This window comes from Galeopterus variegatus, unplaced genomic scaffold, assembly GCF_000696425.1.
Source record: "Galeopterus variegatus unplaced genomic scaffold, G_variegatus-3.0.2 Scaffold1462, whole genome shotgun sequence".
In the NCBI taxonomy this organism is placed as follows: Eukaryota; Metazoa; Chordata; class Mammalia; order Dermoptera; family Cynocephalidae; genus Galeopterus; species Galeopterus variegatus.
In genome coordinates this window covers 98,765-113,810 of record NW_007727573.1, presented here as the reverse complement: position 1 = coordinate 113,810, position 15,046 = coordinate 98,765, and the positions used below count along the sequence as shown (strand labels likewise).

The following is a 15,046-nucleotide window of genomic DNA, read 5'->3' as shown; positions in this document are numbered from 1 at the left end:
AAAAAAAAAAAAAAAAAAAAAAAAAAAAAAAAAGGAAAACCATCAAGCCAGTGGTGTGATAAATATGGCAATTGATCACTAACCTGCTGGGACATAGGAGTGGTGGATAGCTGAGGGGTAGGGGATGGTCAAGGGTCTGAAGATCAGGACAAAAAGGACAAACCCCAAGTAGTCCGTTTGCCTCCCATCACTGAGCGTTCACTGGTTTTGATACTTTTATCATGACAAGGGTTCCAGTTCTGTTCGTCTGTTGCCCCACTAACCTGGAAAGCCCTTGAGCAGTGGCTGAATGATCTCTACCCATGACTCACCATTCCTTTCTTGGTAGGCAGCAACGATGTGGGTGAGGTCGTAGTCGTAGGCAAAAGGGCTGGTCCCATTGATCACAGACACCTGGGACACAGCAGAAGGACATGGTGTGAGCACTCAAAAGGCTTCTCCTCTCTTCCTCCTACCTTCCTGCCTACCCAGGAGGATCCCAGAGACCACCCTCTTGTTCTTGGTGGCCTACTCCGATGTCAATAATCTTTTCTTCAAGGATGAATAAACTCTCTTGCAACAATTTAAGCCCATTTTCTCTTTCTTTTTGGAGGGCTAGAAACAATGGGTCAATATCCACCTTTTACAGGTTTTAAAGCTATTTATAAAATATCCCTCTCTATTTAAATGGGAGAAATAATTCCTTTAATTTTTTTAATAGACCTTATTTCCAACTCCTTTGTCTTTTTCTTGCTCTTCTCTAGATGCTCTCTAATTTATCTCTTTTAAATATAGATATGGAAATAGTTAAATGCAAATACTAAGCATACAATCCTTTAAAGAAGGAAATGATTTTTTGCCATCTAATACCATTTTCCTGTTAAGCTGACACATAGACGTTCAAACAAACTTATCTTTATAACTTTATATCTTATAGTCCCTTATGTGGGTTATAGCCAGGGTAACCACAAACCCCAGTTTATTTGGAACAGTACTGGTTTCCGGCTGTAATAACTGATAACATTCCTCTTTCACTTTTAACAGCTCAACCCAATTTATACAGTCCTCCTTGTGATAAAGGTCAGGGATTAGTGACTGGATCCATGAGTTCTGGACTCAGACAGTTCCTGGCTGTGTTACTTTTAAGCTGTGGGACTTCGGGAAAATTAATCAGTAAATCCCAGTTTCCTCATGTGCAAAATGAGAGCTCCTTCTTTCAACAAATATCAATGCTGAATATCAAAAATTAGAGCTTATGGGTTGGCCAGTTAGCTCACTTGGTTAGAGCATGGTGCTGATAACACCAAGGTCAAGGGTTCAGATCCCCTTACTGGCCAGCCACTGAAAAACAAAAAAAAAAGAAGAGAGCTTATAATGTGCCCAGTGTTGTTTTAGCCACTGGAGTGATAGTATACAAGATATCAGTGCTTTTAACACTGAAGTAGACAACAAATAAACCAAAAACATATCATTACCATGTCAGGTGGCAGTAGGGAAAGTAAATCTGGGTGAGGGATGCTGGAGGGGGGCAGGATGCTATTTGAGAGAGAAGGGTAAGGGAAGGCCTGTGCTCAGGGACATTTGAACAGGGACCTGAATGGAGTGATTGAATAAGCTACGTGGACACCTGATAGAGGGAATGGCAAGTGCAAAAGCGTGGAGGGGGGAGCTGCTTTGTGGGTTTGAAGAACAACAAAGGGCCAGTGTGGCTGGAATGAAGCAAGGGCAACAGGGATAGGACAAGTGGCTGGAGCTGGGAAATGACAAATGTAGGCATCTCATGAGGTTGCTGTGATGATTAAAAGAGATGATGCATGTAAACTTCTCAACTCAGGGCTGGCACACATTATCTGTTCAATAAATGGGGGCTTGTATTCTTTTGGAAATGTTTTACATAAACTGGAAAAGATCACTTGGAATACACAGGGGGTGTGTGCACATGTGCAAGTGTGTGTGTGTGTTTACCCCACACAGTAAACAATTTCGTTCTTTGATAAAGGCAAAGACAGTTTTCTTTCTTTCTTGGTGTAAATAAAAGTGCACCTTCCCCATATTTTGAAAGAATCCATAGCAAGAATTCTTCAGAAGTTCTCGTGTGTGCCACCCACAGAAATGCTACTTCCAACTTTGATTTCTCCCTCTTCAAAAAATTGATAAACAGTAATATACAGAAACAAAGGAGCTGGATGACGAGAAGCACCCTTACGTTGTATCGGACATCTAGGCCACCACAGCTGAGCGGCTGCTTCTGCTGCAGCCTCAGGTCTCCATTCACATATAACTGGGACCCAGGAACAGCAAAGGAGGACTGGAGGAACGCCATACTCTGCATCATGAATGTTGACATTCTCTGAAATCATGAGGAGAGACAATACCAACTGCTGGCAGATTTGAAAGGCTCTGGCTGGGTTCTAAGAGTCGTCTGTCTGTGGCTGAAGCTTAACGGGCCCTCACATACCTGGTTTAGCCATGAGGAAACACTCTGCCCAGAACTCTCTGAGCTATTAATAGCTCATTTATTATAACTCCAGTGAGAAACATTTGATTTGCCTAAGTTAAATCCCAAACTATACCCCAGAAAAGAGCCTTCTACAGTGTGGGTCTTCCTAAAAATCAGAAGGAGGGCTCTGTTTTATTAAAAGACAAATGGAGGGCTGGCCCATGGCTCACTTGGAACACCAAGGCCATGGGTTTGGATCCCAATATAGGGATGGCCGGTTAGCTCGCTTGGGAGAGCGTGGTGCTGACAACACCAAGTCAAGGGTTAAGATCCCCTTAACCAGTCATCTTTATTTAAAAACAAAAAAGACAAATGGTCCTATACTGGCCAGCCCCCCCCCCCAAAAAAAATCAAATAAAATCAAATAGAATAGAATAAAATAAAAGACAAATGGGAAAGGACGGGCCTCCCCAAGAACTGACTCACGTGCAATTGGTAGGAGAAAGTCAAGATGAGCTGCACACCAAGAACATGCTCCGTGGACTGCAGGGGAAGCTCCAGTTTAAAATGTAACATGTCCATTTTCCCATCCTGGTTCCTGTCCTCTTCTCTAGTCTAGGAAACCCAAAGAGGGCCAGCGGACCTGGTCTTTAGTAAGTCTGGGAAGAATCCGCATCACTTCAGTACATACACAATGACCCACTATCCTGTTGTACACAGACATTATCTCCCTCACCAAAAGAAAGAGAAAAACAAGCAGGTGTTAAGCGGATCAACACTGGGGAAAGAGACACAACGTACCCTTGAACTTCATATTTGTGCCTCTCAAATGTTCACAGGCCAAAATGAATAGGAACTTGAAGTGTCAATAACAACTATAAACACTTGGATAGCATTTGCCTCTTTCTGCTGTCTCATTGGATCTGTTTGTTTTGTTACTGGATCTTTAGGGTTGTTACTGGTGGTTTTTTTTCTTTGTTTTAAAAATGCCTGTATTTGTATGAAAAAAATAGCACATCACAATTGTCTTCCATTTCTTTAGAAATCAGCTTTTTAGAATAGATAAAAACCTAATCCTAATCATTAGGCATTCCCCAAACAAACTCAACAGAAAACCCCCAAGCTCTATTCATACTTTTTTTGGCAGCTGGTCGGTATGGGGATCTGAACCCTTGACCTTGGTGTTATCAACCCCACGCTCTAACCAACTGAGATAACCGACCTGCCCTACTTACACGTTCTTAAACCACAAGTGTCTTTGCTTCACATTCTTGATGTTGGACCTCATCTCATCATTCATGTCAGGACTCTAAAGCCTTGTGCATCTTTTAGTACCAATCAATAAAATGAAACAGGAAGCTAAGTGAAATCAGCAAGGCATTAAAACCACAGATATTTTATAAATTATGGACATGAAAGTAAGGAAAACAGAGACCTGAGGAGGGAAAAAGACAAATTACAGCTCATAGATCATATGTAGGCAGTTAAAAAAAATTGGTTGCCAGTCCTGCCATCCACCATCTTGCCTCACAGTGATCCTAAAATGACTAGCAAGAAAGGACAGTTACCGAAATGTGACCACTGTTGACATGATTCCTCGACACAACTCTGGATCTTGTTGCTACAACTGATCCTTTCCCAGAAGGATTCTACTATGGTATATCAGCACTCCCATCTGAATCCTCCATCTACTGATTCATTTTGCTTTCCACCATCACCATTACGTGCAGAAGAGGTTTTTTGTTCTTTTTCAGACTCATAAGGTCATTTGAGATGAAGATATCTCAGCTTTCAGAAACTTTCAATCATTTCTTTCCTTCTAGACAATAACGTCCTTATCCTAGGCCTAGTTATAGAGAAACCTGCCCTCCTTGTTCTGTTTGATACTATTCTCTCTGTCCTGTTCCATCAGCTTCACAGGTGTAGCAGAGGGATATCTGCTACCAGTGCTGATGATCAAGTTACTGAGTCATGAGTAGGATGGAAAAGAGGCTCCCTTGTCTTCCTGTGAATTTTCTTCAGTTGGCATCTGGGAAGACTTGGAAGACAATGTTGCGTTAAATCTCTGTAATGGATCCAGGCCTTCTGGATCTTTAGGGTTGGACAGGAAGCAAAGATCAAACTTCTCAACTTGCAAGAGAGAATAGTGGCCAGCAGAGAATTGCCAGAAGAATCCAGACTCCAACAAGGTGGGAGAAAGGGAAACTCATTTCATTTGATCTTTACAATAAACATAGAGCCTGAGGTAGGCAGAGCCAGTATTATTCCCAATGGATAGAGAAGAAAAATAAGGATCAGGGAGATTAGGGGATTTACCAGAAGTTCAGCTAGTAATGGTAAAGACAGGCTTTGAGATCAGGTCTTTTACTCCAAATCTGGTCCTCTTTCCAGGACTAAAATGTCCAGACATTAAAAAAAAAAAAAAAAAAGATGTTGGGTAGGATAAATCTTTTTGCAAAAAGGCAGCATCCTCCAGAGTGTCAGTCTGTATAATTGATTGTGTGCAGACCTTCACTCCAAGTTCACAGTGGACAGAGATCTGGAACAGCACCATAGTGTCTACTTGCTAAATTTGCTCATTAATTTGTCAAGTACTTTTTAAGGTCTTACTATGTGCCAGGTACCATTTCAGGTGCTGGGAATATAATGGTAAATAAAACAAAATCCTCACCCTAGTGGAGTTTACATTCCCAGCTGGGAAGACAGAAAGTCAATCAATAAATATGTAACAATATCAGTAATAACATCAGTAAGCGCCACAAAGAAAAATGAAGCTGGATAAAATTAGAGAATGATGAGAGTAGAGTTTAACAGAAAACATTCAGGATGACCTGACTTGCTGGAGACTTGAATGAGGTGAGGTGACAAGGCATGGGAATGTCTGGGGGAAGTGATCCAGGCAAAGCAAGTGCATGTGCTCTGAGTGCAAGTGAGGCCCATGCAGTGTCAGTGAGTGGGAAGGAGAGCAGGGCAGGGGGATAGCTGCGGGATGTGATGACACAAATGGTGAGACTCTCACAAATGACCTGTCACCACCTAGACTCTCCCCCCACAGGGCTGGTAGAGGCGGGCTACGTCTCTGTGTTATCACTTGGATCACTGATGAAATTGGTTATTTAATTACATGTAGTTCAAAGTAAGCTTAACGCATGTGCAACAGCTGTGAAAGCAGGGATTCAAAGAGCTAATACTTTAACACAAATTCTAGGTCAGTATCTAACATCCAATTGGTGTCTAGCTAAGAGAATTCATAAATTACACCATTACCTTATTTTTATAAGGTATATGTATGATTTGGAACAATTTTTTTATATCCATTATATCCCAGGAGAGGGCAGGTACTACCATGCCCTGTATATGGATGGGTAAACTGAGGCTGAGATAGAGTACGGAACCCAGTGACAGAACTGGGACCAGGACCTGGCTTTGCTGACACCTGATTCAGTGCCCCTTCTGTAATTGCCCATAAGAGCCCTGATTTCAAAGATTTCTGGTGGTTAAAGGAGGATAATTTTTTTTTTGTGACTGGCCGGTATGGGAATCCAAAAAGGAGAAGGTCTTACTATGTGCCAGGTACCATTTCAGGTGCTGGGAATATAATGGTAAATAAAACAAAATCCTCACCCTAGTGGAGTTTACATTCCCAGCTGGGAAGACAGAAAGTCAATCAATAAATATGTAACAATATCAGTAATAACATCAGTAAGCGCCACAAAGAAAAATGAAGCTGGATAAAATTAGAGAATGATGAGAGTAGAGTTTAACAGAAAACATTCAGGATGACCTGACTTGCTGGAGACTTGAATGAGGTGAGGTGACAAGGCATGGGAATGTCTGGGGGAAGTGATCCAGGCAAAGCGAGTGCATGTGCTCTGAGCGCAAGTGAGGCCCATGCAGTGTCAGTGAGTGGGAAGGAGAGCAGGGCAGGGGGATAGCTGCGGGATGTGATGACACAAATGGTGAGACTCTCACAAATGACCTGTCACCACCTAGACTCTCCCCCCACAGGGCTGGTAGAGGCGGGCTACGTCTCTGTGTTATCACTTGGATCACTGATGAAATTGGTTATTTAATTACATGTAGTTCAAAGTAAGCTTAACGCATGTGCAACAGCTGTGAAAGCAGGGATTCAAAGAGCTAATACTTTAACACAAATTCTAGGTCAGTATCTAACATCCAATTGGTGTCTAGCTAAGAGAATTCATAAATTACACCATTACCTTATTTTTATAAGGTATATGTATGATTTGGAACAATTTTTTTATATCCATTATATCCCAGGAGAGGGCAGGTACTACCATGCCCTGTATATGGATGGGTAAACTGAGGCTGAGATAGAGTACGGAACCCAGTGACAGAACTGGGACCAGGACCTGGCTTTGCTGACACCTGATTCAGTGCCCCTTCTGTAATTGCCCATAAGAGCCCTGATTTCAAAGATTTCTGGTGGTTAAAGGAGGATAATTTTTTTTTTGTGACTGGCCGGTATGGGAATCCAAAAAGGAGTATAATTCTTTACAGATATATGTGAAATCAATACTAATGTACTAAATAGAAAATGCACATCGGTCCACCTGTACCAATCATGATCCAACTAGGAAAACAGAAACTAAAACAATTATGATAAGAGGGAATTTAATATAAGGAATATTAGTAACATAGGTGTCAGAGGATAGAGGATTAAAGAGGTAAAACAGGAATACTGTGTAACACAGAGATGATAACTGCGGGGAGCAGCTCCCATGCCTGGAGCTAGAGAAGAAAGGGAAGAGGCTGAGATTATTAGAATCCAGAGGCTTGAAGGAGAGGCCTGAAGGAGCTGTGACTCAGACCTCAAGAAGGCAGCACCACTTAGTTAGTGCTAGTACCTCCAGAGCTTGGAGGAAGGACCCACTACAGAGAACCTGTAGGCTGAAGGAAAGAGAAGCCTCCTACTCTTTCCTGTTTGCTTGCTGTCCCTGTTTGTATCACCCTGGCAATGGCAACTGGTTGCAGTTTTTTCTCCTTCCTAGAACAAGGCTTGTCATGCCTCCTACTGGCAGAACTTGATAGGGAACCAGTGGGCAAAGGACAGCATCTCGGCATGAGCATCATAAAGCAGAGCATAGGGCTGGCCCGTGGCTCTCTCTCACAAATTCTAGGTCAGTATCTAACATCCAATTGGTGTCTAGCTAAGAGAATTCATAAATTACACCATTACCTTATTTTTATAAGGTATATGTATGATTTGGAACAATTTTTTTATATCCATTATATCCCAGGAGAGGGCAGGTACTACCATGCCCTGTATATGGATGGGTAAACTGAGGCTGAGATAGAGTACGGAACCCAGTGACAGAACTGGGACCAGGACCTGGCTTTGCTGACACCTGATTCAGTGCCCCTTCTGTAATTGCCCATAAGAGCCCTGATTTCAAAGATTTCTGGTGGTTAAAGGAGGATAATTTTTTTTTTGTGACTGGCCGGTATGGGAATCCAAAAAGGAGTATAATTCTTTACAGATATGTGAAATCAATACTAATGTACTAAATAGAAAATGCACATCGGTCCACCTGTACCAATCATGATCCAACTAGGAAAACAGAAACTAAAACAATTATGATAAGAGGGAATTTAATATAAGGAATATTAGTAACATAGGTGTCAGAGGATAGAGGATTAAAGAGGTAAAACAGGAATACTGTGTAACACAGAGATGATAACTGCGGGGAGCAGCTCCCATGCCTGGAGCTAGAGAAGAAAGGGAAGAGGCTGAGATTATTAGAATCCAGAGGCTTGAAGGAGAGGCCTGAAGGAGCTGTGACTCAGACCTCAAGAAGGCAGCACCACTTAGTTAGTGCTAGTACCTCCAGAGCTTGGAGGAAGGACCCACTACAGACCCCTTACTGCCCACAAAAAAAACAAAAAAAAAAAAAAAAAAAAAGATGTGAAAAAGTGGGTGTCTTAGACTCATGGTACTCATGTTAATCTCCACTCATAATCAGGGATCCTCCTATAGCCTTCAGCCCCCATATTCTCTGGATCCATAAATGCCTTAAACCGCCATGTCAGGGTTCATTGAGGGAAAAGGTTACTCTGCTTTTTTTCTTCCTTGTTAAAAATCACAACAAAAACTGGACTTTTAAAGCATCAAAACCATAGCAGCATTAAAGATGCTGTACAGGGTGAGCTGACCAAAGCAGAAGCAAGGCTGTTTGTGACTGCTGAGGCATTTTCCCAAATTAGCAACTGCAAAGCCACCTCCCAGTATTTGGTCAAACTTTGATCTAAAACCACTGCTTCCTTGGCTTCCTGGGCAGTTTCCCAGACAGGTTGCAGCCAGTTTGGCTTTATGTTCAGAGTTAGAAAATAGAAGTATTTTGTTGCAATGAGGCCTGAGTATAAGATATGCAGTAAGAAATATTGAGTTCTAGTACAGAGTCTGTTCACTTGAGAGCCAGGGCAAATTATCTCACTTAGTTCTGAGTTTGTTTCTTCATCTGTAAAATAGGGGTATAACCTCTATCTCACAGGTTACTATAAGGATTAAAGAGAATATATGTTTAAAAAAAAAGTAATAGCTAACACTTACTGAGTGATTATTACAGGCTAAGTACTTTGCAAAGGACTTTAAATGTATTATCTAATGATAAAATGCTAATCATATGCCTGAGGCACAGTTAACCAACAATAATTTTTACTACTATGGCTTGTAAGCATATCACCAGGCTATCACCTACCTGGTTTTTTGAAAACTGAGACATAATTCACATACCATAAAATTCAGCCTTTAAAATATACAATTCAGGGCTGGCCGGTTAGCCCAGCTGGTTAGAGCGCAGTGTGGATAACACCAAGGCTGAGTTAAAATGTGATTCAGATCCTTGTGCCAGCCAGCTGCCAAATACACACACACACACACACGCACAAGTTAAAATGTGATTCAGATCCTTGTGCCAGCCAGCTGCCAAATACACACACACACACACACACACACACACACACACACGCACACACACACACACACAAATATATAAAATTCAGTAGATCTTAGTATATTCACAAAGTTGTGCAACCATCAGAACATTTGCATCATCCTAAGGAGAAATCCCATAGTCATGAGTGGTCACTCCCCATCTCGCCCCCACCCCCTTCTCCAAGCCCCTTGCAACCCCTAATCTACTTTCTGTCTCTATAGATTTGTCTATTCTGTACATTTCATATAAATGGAATCATACAGTATGTGCTGTTTTGTGTCTAGATTTTTCTCACTTAGCATAATATATTTGCATCCCATCCATGTGGTAGTATATATTATAATTCCATTTCTTCTTATGGCTGAATAACATTCCATTGTATGGATGGATATACCACGTTTGTTTATCCTTTCATCCACTGATGGGCATTTGGGTTGTTTCCACTTTTTTGCATCATAAATAATGCTACTATGAATATTTGTGCACAAGTTTTTGTGTAGACATATTTCAATTCTCTTGGGATATACCAAGGAGTGGAAATGCTGGGTTATATGTTAACTCTATGTTTAACTTTTTGAGGAACTGTCAAACTGTTTTCCAAAGTGGCTGCACCACTTTACATACTTGGTTTTAAACTTTTACGGCTTTTTGGCTTTTGTTTTATATGGGCACTTTCTAAATTTTTCCTTTAAAAGTAGTTGTTGTTGGTGGCCAGCCTGTGGCTCACTCAGGAGAGTGTGGGGCTGATAACACCAAGGCCATGGGTTTGGATCCCATATAGTGATGACCGGTTGGCTCACTGGGTGAACATGGTGCTGACAACACCAAGTCAAGGGTTAAGATCCCCTTACCGGTCATCTTTAAAAAAAATAAAAATAACAATAAAAAAATAAATAATAAATAAATAAATAATAAAAATATTTGTTGTTAACATTTAAAAATCTTAAATATGTATTACATTGTTCTGGTACAAAATTAATAGGTTCAAAAAAGGTTTCTCTCCCACCCTAATTTTAGCCTCTTAGATCCTTCCCCAGCAGCAATCAGTGTTGTCAGTTTCTTCCATATCCTTCCAGAGATATCGAAAGTCCATATGCGAGGGGTCTTCAAAAAGTTCATTCTACTTATACTATCATTTAATTCCATTAAAGTTCGTATTATTTTAATTCCATTTTTAAATGAATTTTTTGAAGTATCCTTGTGTATATATAGTCTTTTTGTTATTGCTTTCTATTATTTTTATAGAAATGGAAGCATTCTATACAGAATTTTTAGTGTTTATATTTATCAATTTCTCTGGGAGATGATTCCACATCAGTATACATAGATCTACCTCATTAAAAAAATAGCAGCTATGTAACATTCCACTGAGAAGATGCACCACAATTTCTTTGAGTCTCCTATTGATTTGTAGATTGTTTACAATCTTTTGCTATTATAGTGCTGCAATGAGCAGCTTTTTCCATATGCCATTTCATGTGTGTGCACAAATCTTAGGATACCTTTCTAGAAGTAGAAACAGGCATACGGATTTGTAGTACTGACAGATATGGACCCATATATCTTTTGGGGTGCTATTGAGGTCTTCTCCTCCACTGTACCTTCTAACTTGTTTTTCTGATTTCTCACGATTTCAAACAAGTCCCAAGCCAAGAACACAGACAGAAAGAAAGCAAATCATTTACTGAGAAAGACTGTAGCTGATGAGGTCATAAATTACTTACAGACACTGGCCTAGAATGAAGAAAAAAACAAAGACTAAAAAAAAAAGGACCTTGGATTTTGTCTTTTACCAATAGTATAAAATTATCCAGGGCCAGCCCGTGACTCACTCGGGAGAGCGCGGTGCTGATAACATCAAGGTCACGGGTTCGGATCCCTATATAGGGATGGCCGGTTCGCTCACTTGGGAGAGCGTGGTGCTGACAACACCAAGTCAAGGGTTAAGATCCCCTTACCGGTCATCTTTTAAAAAAAAAAGATGACCAGTAAGGGGGTCCTAACCCTTGGCTTGGTGTTGTCAGCACCTTGCTCTCCCAAGTGAGCGAACCGGCCATCCCTATATAGGGATCCGAACCCGTGACCTTGATGTTATCAGCACCGCGCTCTCCCAAGTGAGTCACGGGCTGGCCCTGGATAATTTTATACTATCGGTAAAAGACAAAATCCAAGGTCCTTTTTTTTTTTTCCTTTTTGTCTTTTTTCGTGACCGGCAACGGGATCGCAACCCTCGGTGTCGCTCCCGCACTGTGCTCAACCAGTGAGCGGACCAGTCTCTATATGTGATCCAAACTCTCAGCAGGAGTGCCGCCGCGCTCCCAAGCGCCGCACTCTACTGAGTGCGCCACCGGGCCGGCCCTTACCAGTCATCTTTAAAAAAAAAAAAAAAAATTATCCAGTATTAAAAAGAATGAATGGTCTGAGCACCATAAAAGCAAGAGGAAGTCTTGGCTCTGTAGATTTAAAATTGGAACCCACACAGCAGAAGCAGAGGGTGACCATGGGCAGTGCTCTCCAAGGAGTGGTTTCTGGTTACAGAGATAAAAGGATAACTAGCAGTCCATCAAGGCAGATAACCAGTTGTAGTGAATGAACAAGTAACAAGAAGGAATGAAACCTAATGCTATATCCTCTTCTTCATGATTACTTCTTTAGACTCCAATAACCAGAAGTGTATGATGGAGAGGAATACACAAATGTAAAGAAAAAAACTCCTACCAAAAATTCAATAGGCTCACAGTTTCATAGTAAGAAGGAAAAAAAAAATTCACACACAGAATGTGTATTACTCCTTTTTCTGTTGCTTATGACAATACCTGAAAGTGGGTTATTTATTTATTTATTTATTTTTGTCTTTTTTCGTGTCTGGCAACGGATTGCAACCCTCAGTGTCACGCCCATACTGGACCGGACCGGCAACGGGGATCGCAACCCTCGGTGCTGCGCCCACACCTCGCTCAGCCAGTGAGCGGGAACCGGTCTGTATGTGGGATCCGAACCCTCGGCGGGAGCGCCACCACACTCCCAAGCGGCGCACTGTAGCAGTGAGCCACCGGGCCGGCCCCTGAAAGTGGGTAATTTATAAAGAAACAAAATTTACTTCTTACAGTTTTGGAGGCTGAGAAGTCCGCAGCCTAGGGGGCACATGTGGTGAAGGCCTTCTTTTGGGTGGCAATGCAGAGTATCACATGGTGAGAAACGGCATAAGCAAGAGAGCTAATCTTCTCACTCGCTCTCCTTATAAAGCTATCAGAATCATGCCCATGATGACTTATGACTCTTTAAATGGCACAGTCCCCAGGATCTGATCACCTCTCAAAGGCCTCACCTTTCAAATACTGTAATGGGATTTCCCACCTTCTTAACACTGTTACAATGGGGGTCAAGTTTTCAATACATAAACTTTTGGAGGACATATTTAACACATAGCAGAATGCTAATCTAAAGTAAAATTAACAAGTTAATTTTTTGTGTTTTGAATAAAAAATAAACTTGTTTTTAATTGTGGAAAGGAAATACACAAATGTGGAATACAGGAAGTACAGTGCTGGCTACACAGTGAAAAGTCTGCCTTGACACTGGCCTGTCATCTAGTCATTCTTCTCCAAAGGCATTACAATCATAAATAAGCATAAAATGGGCAACATATAATGATTAGTGAGAAACAACTGAAAGAAATGTGTCTCCTATTCCAGTTCTATTTTTAAAATCAATTTAAAAGACTTGATCATTTAAAAAATAAAGAGTTCAATGATATTAGAAAAAACATGCAACTTCCATGGCAAATATTTTTATCTTATTTGCCTGATTATTTAGAAATGTAACTCTAGGTCTTTAAATAACATTTTCGGGGGGCTGGCTGGTTAGCTCTGTTGGTTAGAGTGTAGTGTTATAACACCAAGGTCAAGGATTTGGATCCCTGTACTAGTCAGACATCAAAACAAAAAACAACAACAAATAAATAACATTGTCATGGGCACTTCTCTCTTTCAGTTGTTTCTGGCACCTGGGAGATGGTGTTCTGATGATTTTGAACATAAACAGTCTATTCACCTTGTCTTCTGTTTCTGTACCAAAACAGTTCTGTAAATCCTGACTCAGCCACAGTGTCTGTCCATAGCAATGATGTCAGCAAATATACATAATTAATTTTCTGTAATATCAGTAATAAGTGCATAATACAGGCACTTACAGAAATTCTTTTTTTTTTTTTTTTTCCTTTTTGTCTTTTTCCGTGTCCGGCAACGGATCGCAACCCTCAGTGTCGCCCCCGTACCGGACCGGGACCGGCAACGGGATCGCAACCCTCGGTGTTGCCCCCGCTCCTCGCTCAGCCAGTGAGCGGCCGGTCTGTATGTGGGATCCGAACCCTCAGCGGGAGTGCCGCCGCGCTTCTCAAGCGGCGCACTGTAGCAGTGCGCCACCGGGCCGGCCCCCATCATGGGCACTTCTCAATTTCTCAGTTTTAGGCATTCTCTCCTTCCTACACGGAAAGATGAAGATTTAGCTTCCCCGCCCCCCAAACTGGTCCCCACCACACACACACTTTTCTCATCCTCCCTATAATAATGAGAGTTAAACTCTCATTTTGGGGCCGGCCCGTGGCTCACTCAGGAGAGTGCGGTGCTGATAACACCAAGGCCCCGGGGTCGGATCCCACATAGGGATGGCCGGTTCGCTCTCTGGGTGAGCGTGGTGCTGACAACACCAAGTCAAGGGTTAAGATCCCCTTACCGGTCATCTTTTTAAAATAAAAAAAAAAAACAAAAAACAAAAAAAAAACCTCTCATTTTGGTCAGTCAGTACTCAGTGTTCATGTAATTAAGACTATGTAAATCCCATTCACAACTATGATTCACAACTTTTCCTTTCACACTTTTTCTTATTTTTTATTTCCCTGGTGTTAATAATTATTTTACTTGTTGTTTTGTATTCTATGTGCTTATACATTTTCAACAAAGAGCCTCTATTCCAATTCCTCACAATTTGATGTTTAAAGGTGTAAGATCTAGTAAAAATCTTGTTCATTGCAATATTGTACCGAATAGTGAAAAAGTCCAAGCAAATCAAATATCCACCAACCCAGAACTGGTTAAATACATTACAGTTTTTCCATATCATAAAATAGTTTGCAGACCTTAAAGAGAAAAAGGCGAATTAACAAGTATTTATACATGTACTAAAATGTGCATTTAATTTTCTGTCATTATATGTACCTGTAACTCTTTAATATTTTACAATAAGCATGCACTTTTGTCAGCAGAAAAAATATAAAATTAAAAAGTAATCAGAGAAAATTAATCTGAATCATATTTTGTTTGTAGTTATTCATAGACCAATCTGATTTAAAAATCTCTTATTTAGTTGCTGGAAAAAAGTCTGAATTTTTTTTTTTCCCCACGTACACAAGTTTGGGTTGTAGGCCAATCATCTTAGAGATGTCTGAAGAGGTACAACTTTGGAAGAAGGAAAATCAGAAGTTTCACACTTCTAAAGGAAAATGTTTTCAGAAAATGAGTGGAAATTGGTGATAAAGGTAAACTCGCTTATCCTAATCCAAATACTAAATTACGCAGAATACAATGCTTCAATTTCACCTCGGACAGCTGCAGCGGCCCAGGGTGGCCCTGACTTCTCCATAGGACATTCTGGGAAGGTCGCTTAACCAATC

The 15,046-nt window shown here is 41.0% G+C and overlaps 1 protein-coding gene and 2 non-coding genes across 4 annotated transcripts in view; 1 reads left to right on the top strand and 2 right to left on the bottom strand.

Moving 5' to 3' along the window:
* Positions 1 to 15,046, bottom strand: part of TMEM231 (transmembrane protein 231) — a 19,196-nt gene that overhangs the window by 1,839 nt on the left and 2,311 nt on the right. Inside the window, exons 3-5 of one of the 2 annotated variants that reach the window (XM_008577214.1) lie at positions 2,906 to 3,034; positions 2,186 to 2,329; positions 312 to 393 (exon numbers count right to left, since the gene is read on the bottom strand). In XM_008577214.1, the coding sequence (XP_008575436.1) occupies positions 312 to 393; positions 2,186 to 2,329; positions 2,906 to 3,034 (355 nt within the window). The remainder of the gene's footprint in view (positions 1 to 311; positions 394 to 2,185; positions 2,330 to 2,905; positions 3,035 to 15,046) is intronic. The other variant, XM_008577215.1, reaches the window with a different exon arrangement.
* On the top strand, positions 1,242 to 1,316 carry TRNAI-GAU. Its single transcript has one exon. It is a non-coding gene; the product is annotated as a tRNA-Ile (tRNA).
* TRNAI-GAU lies at positions 3,568 to 3,642 on the bottom strand. The gene has a single exon. It is a non-coding gene; the product is annotated as a tRNA-Ile (tRNA).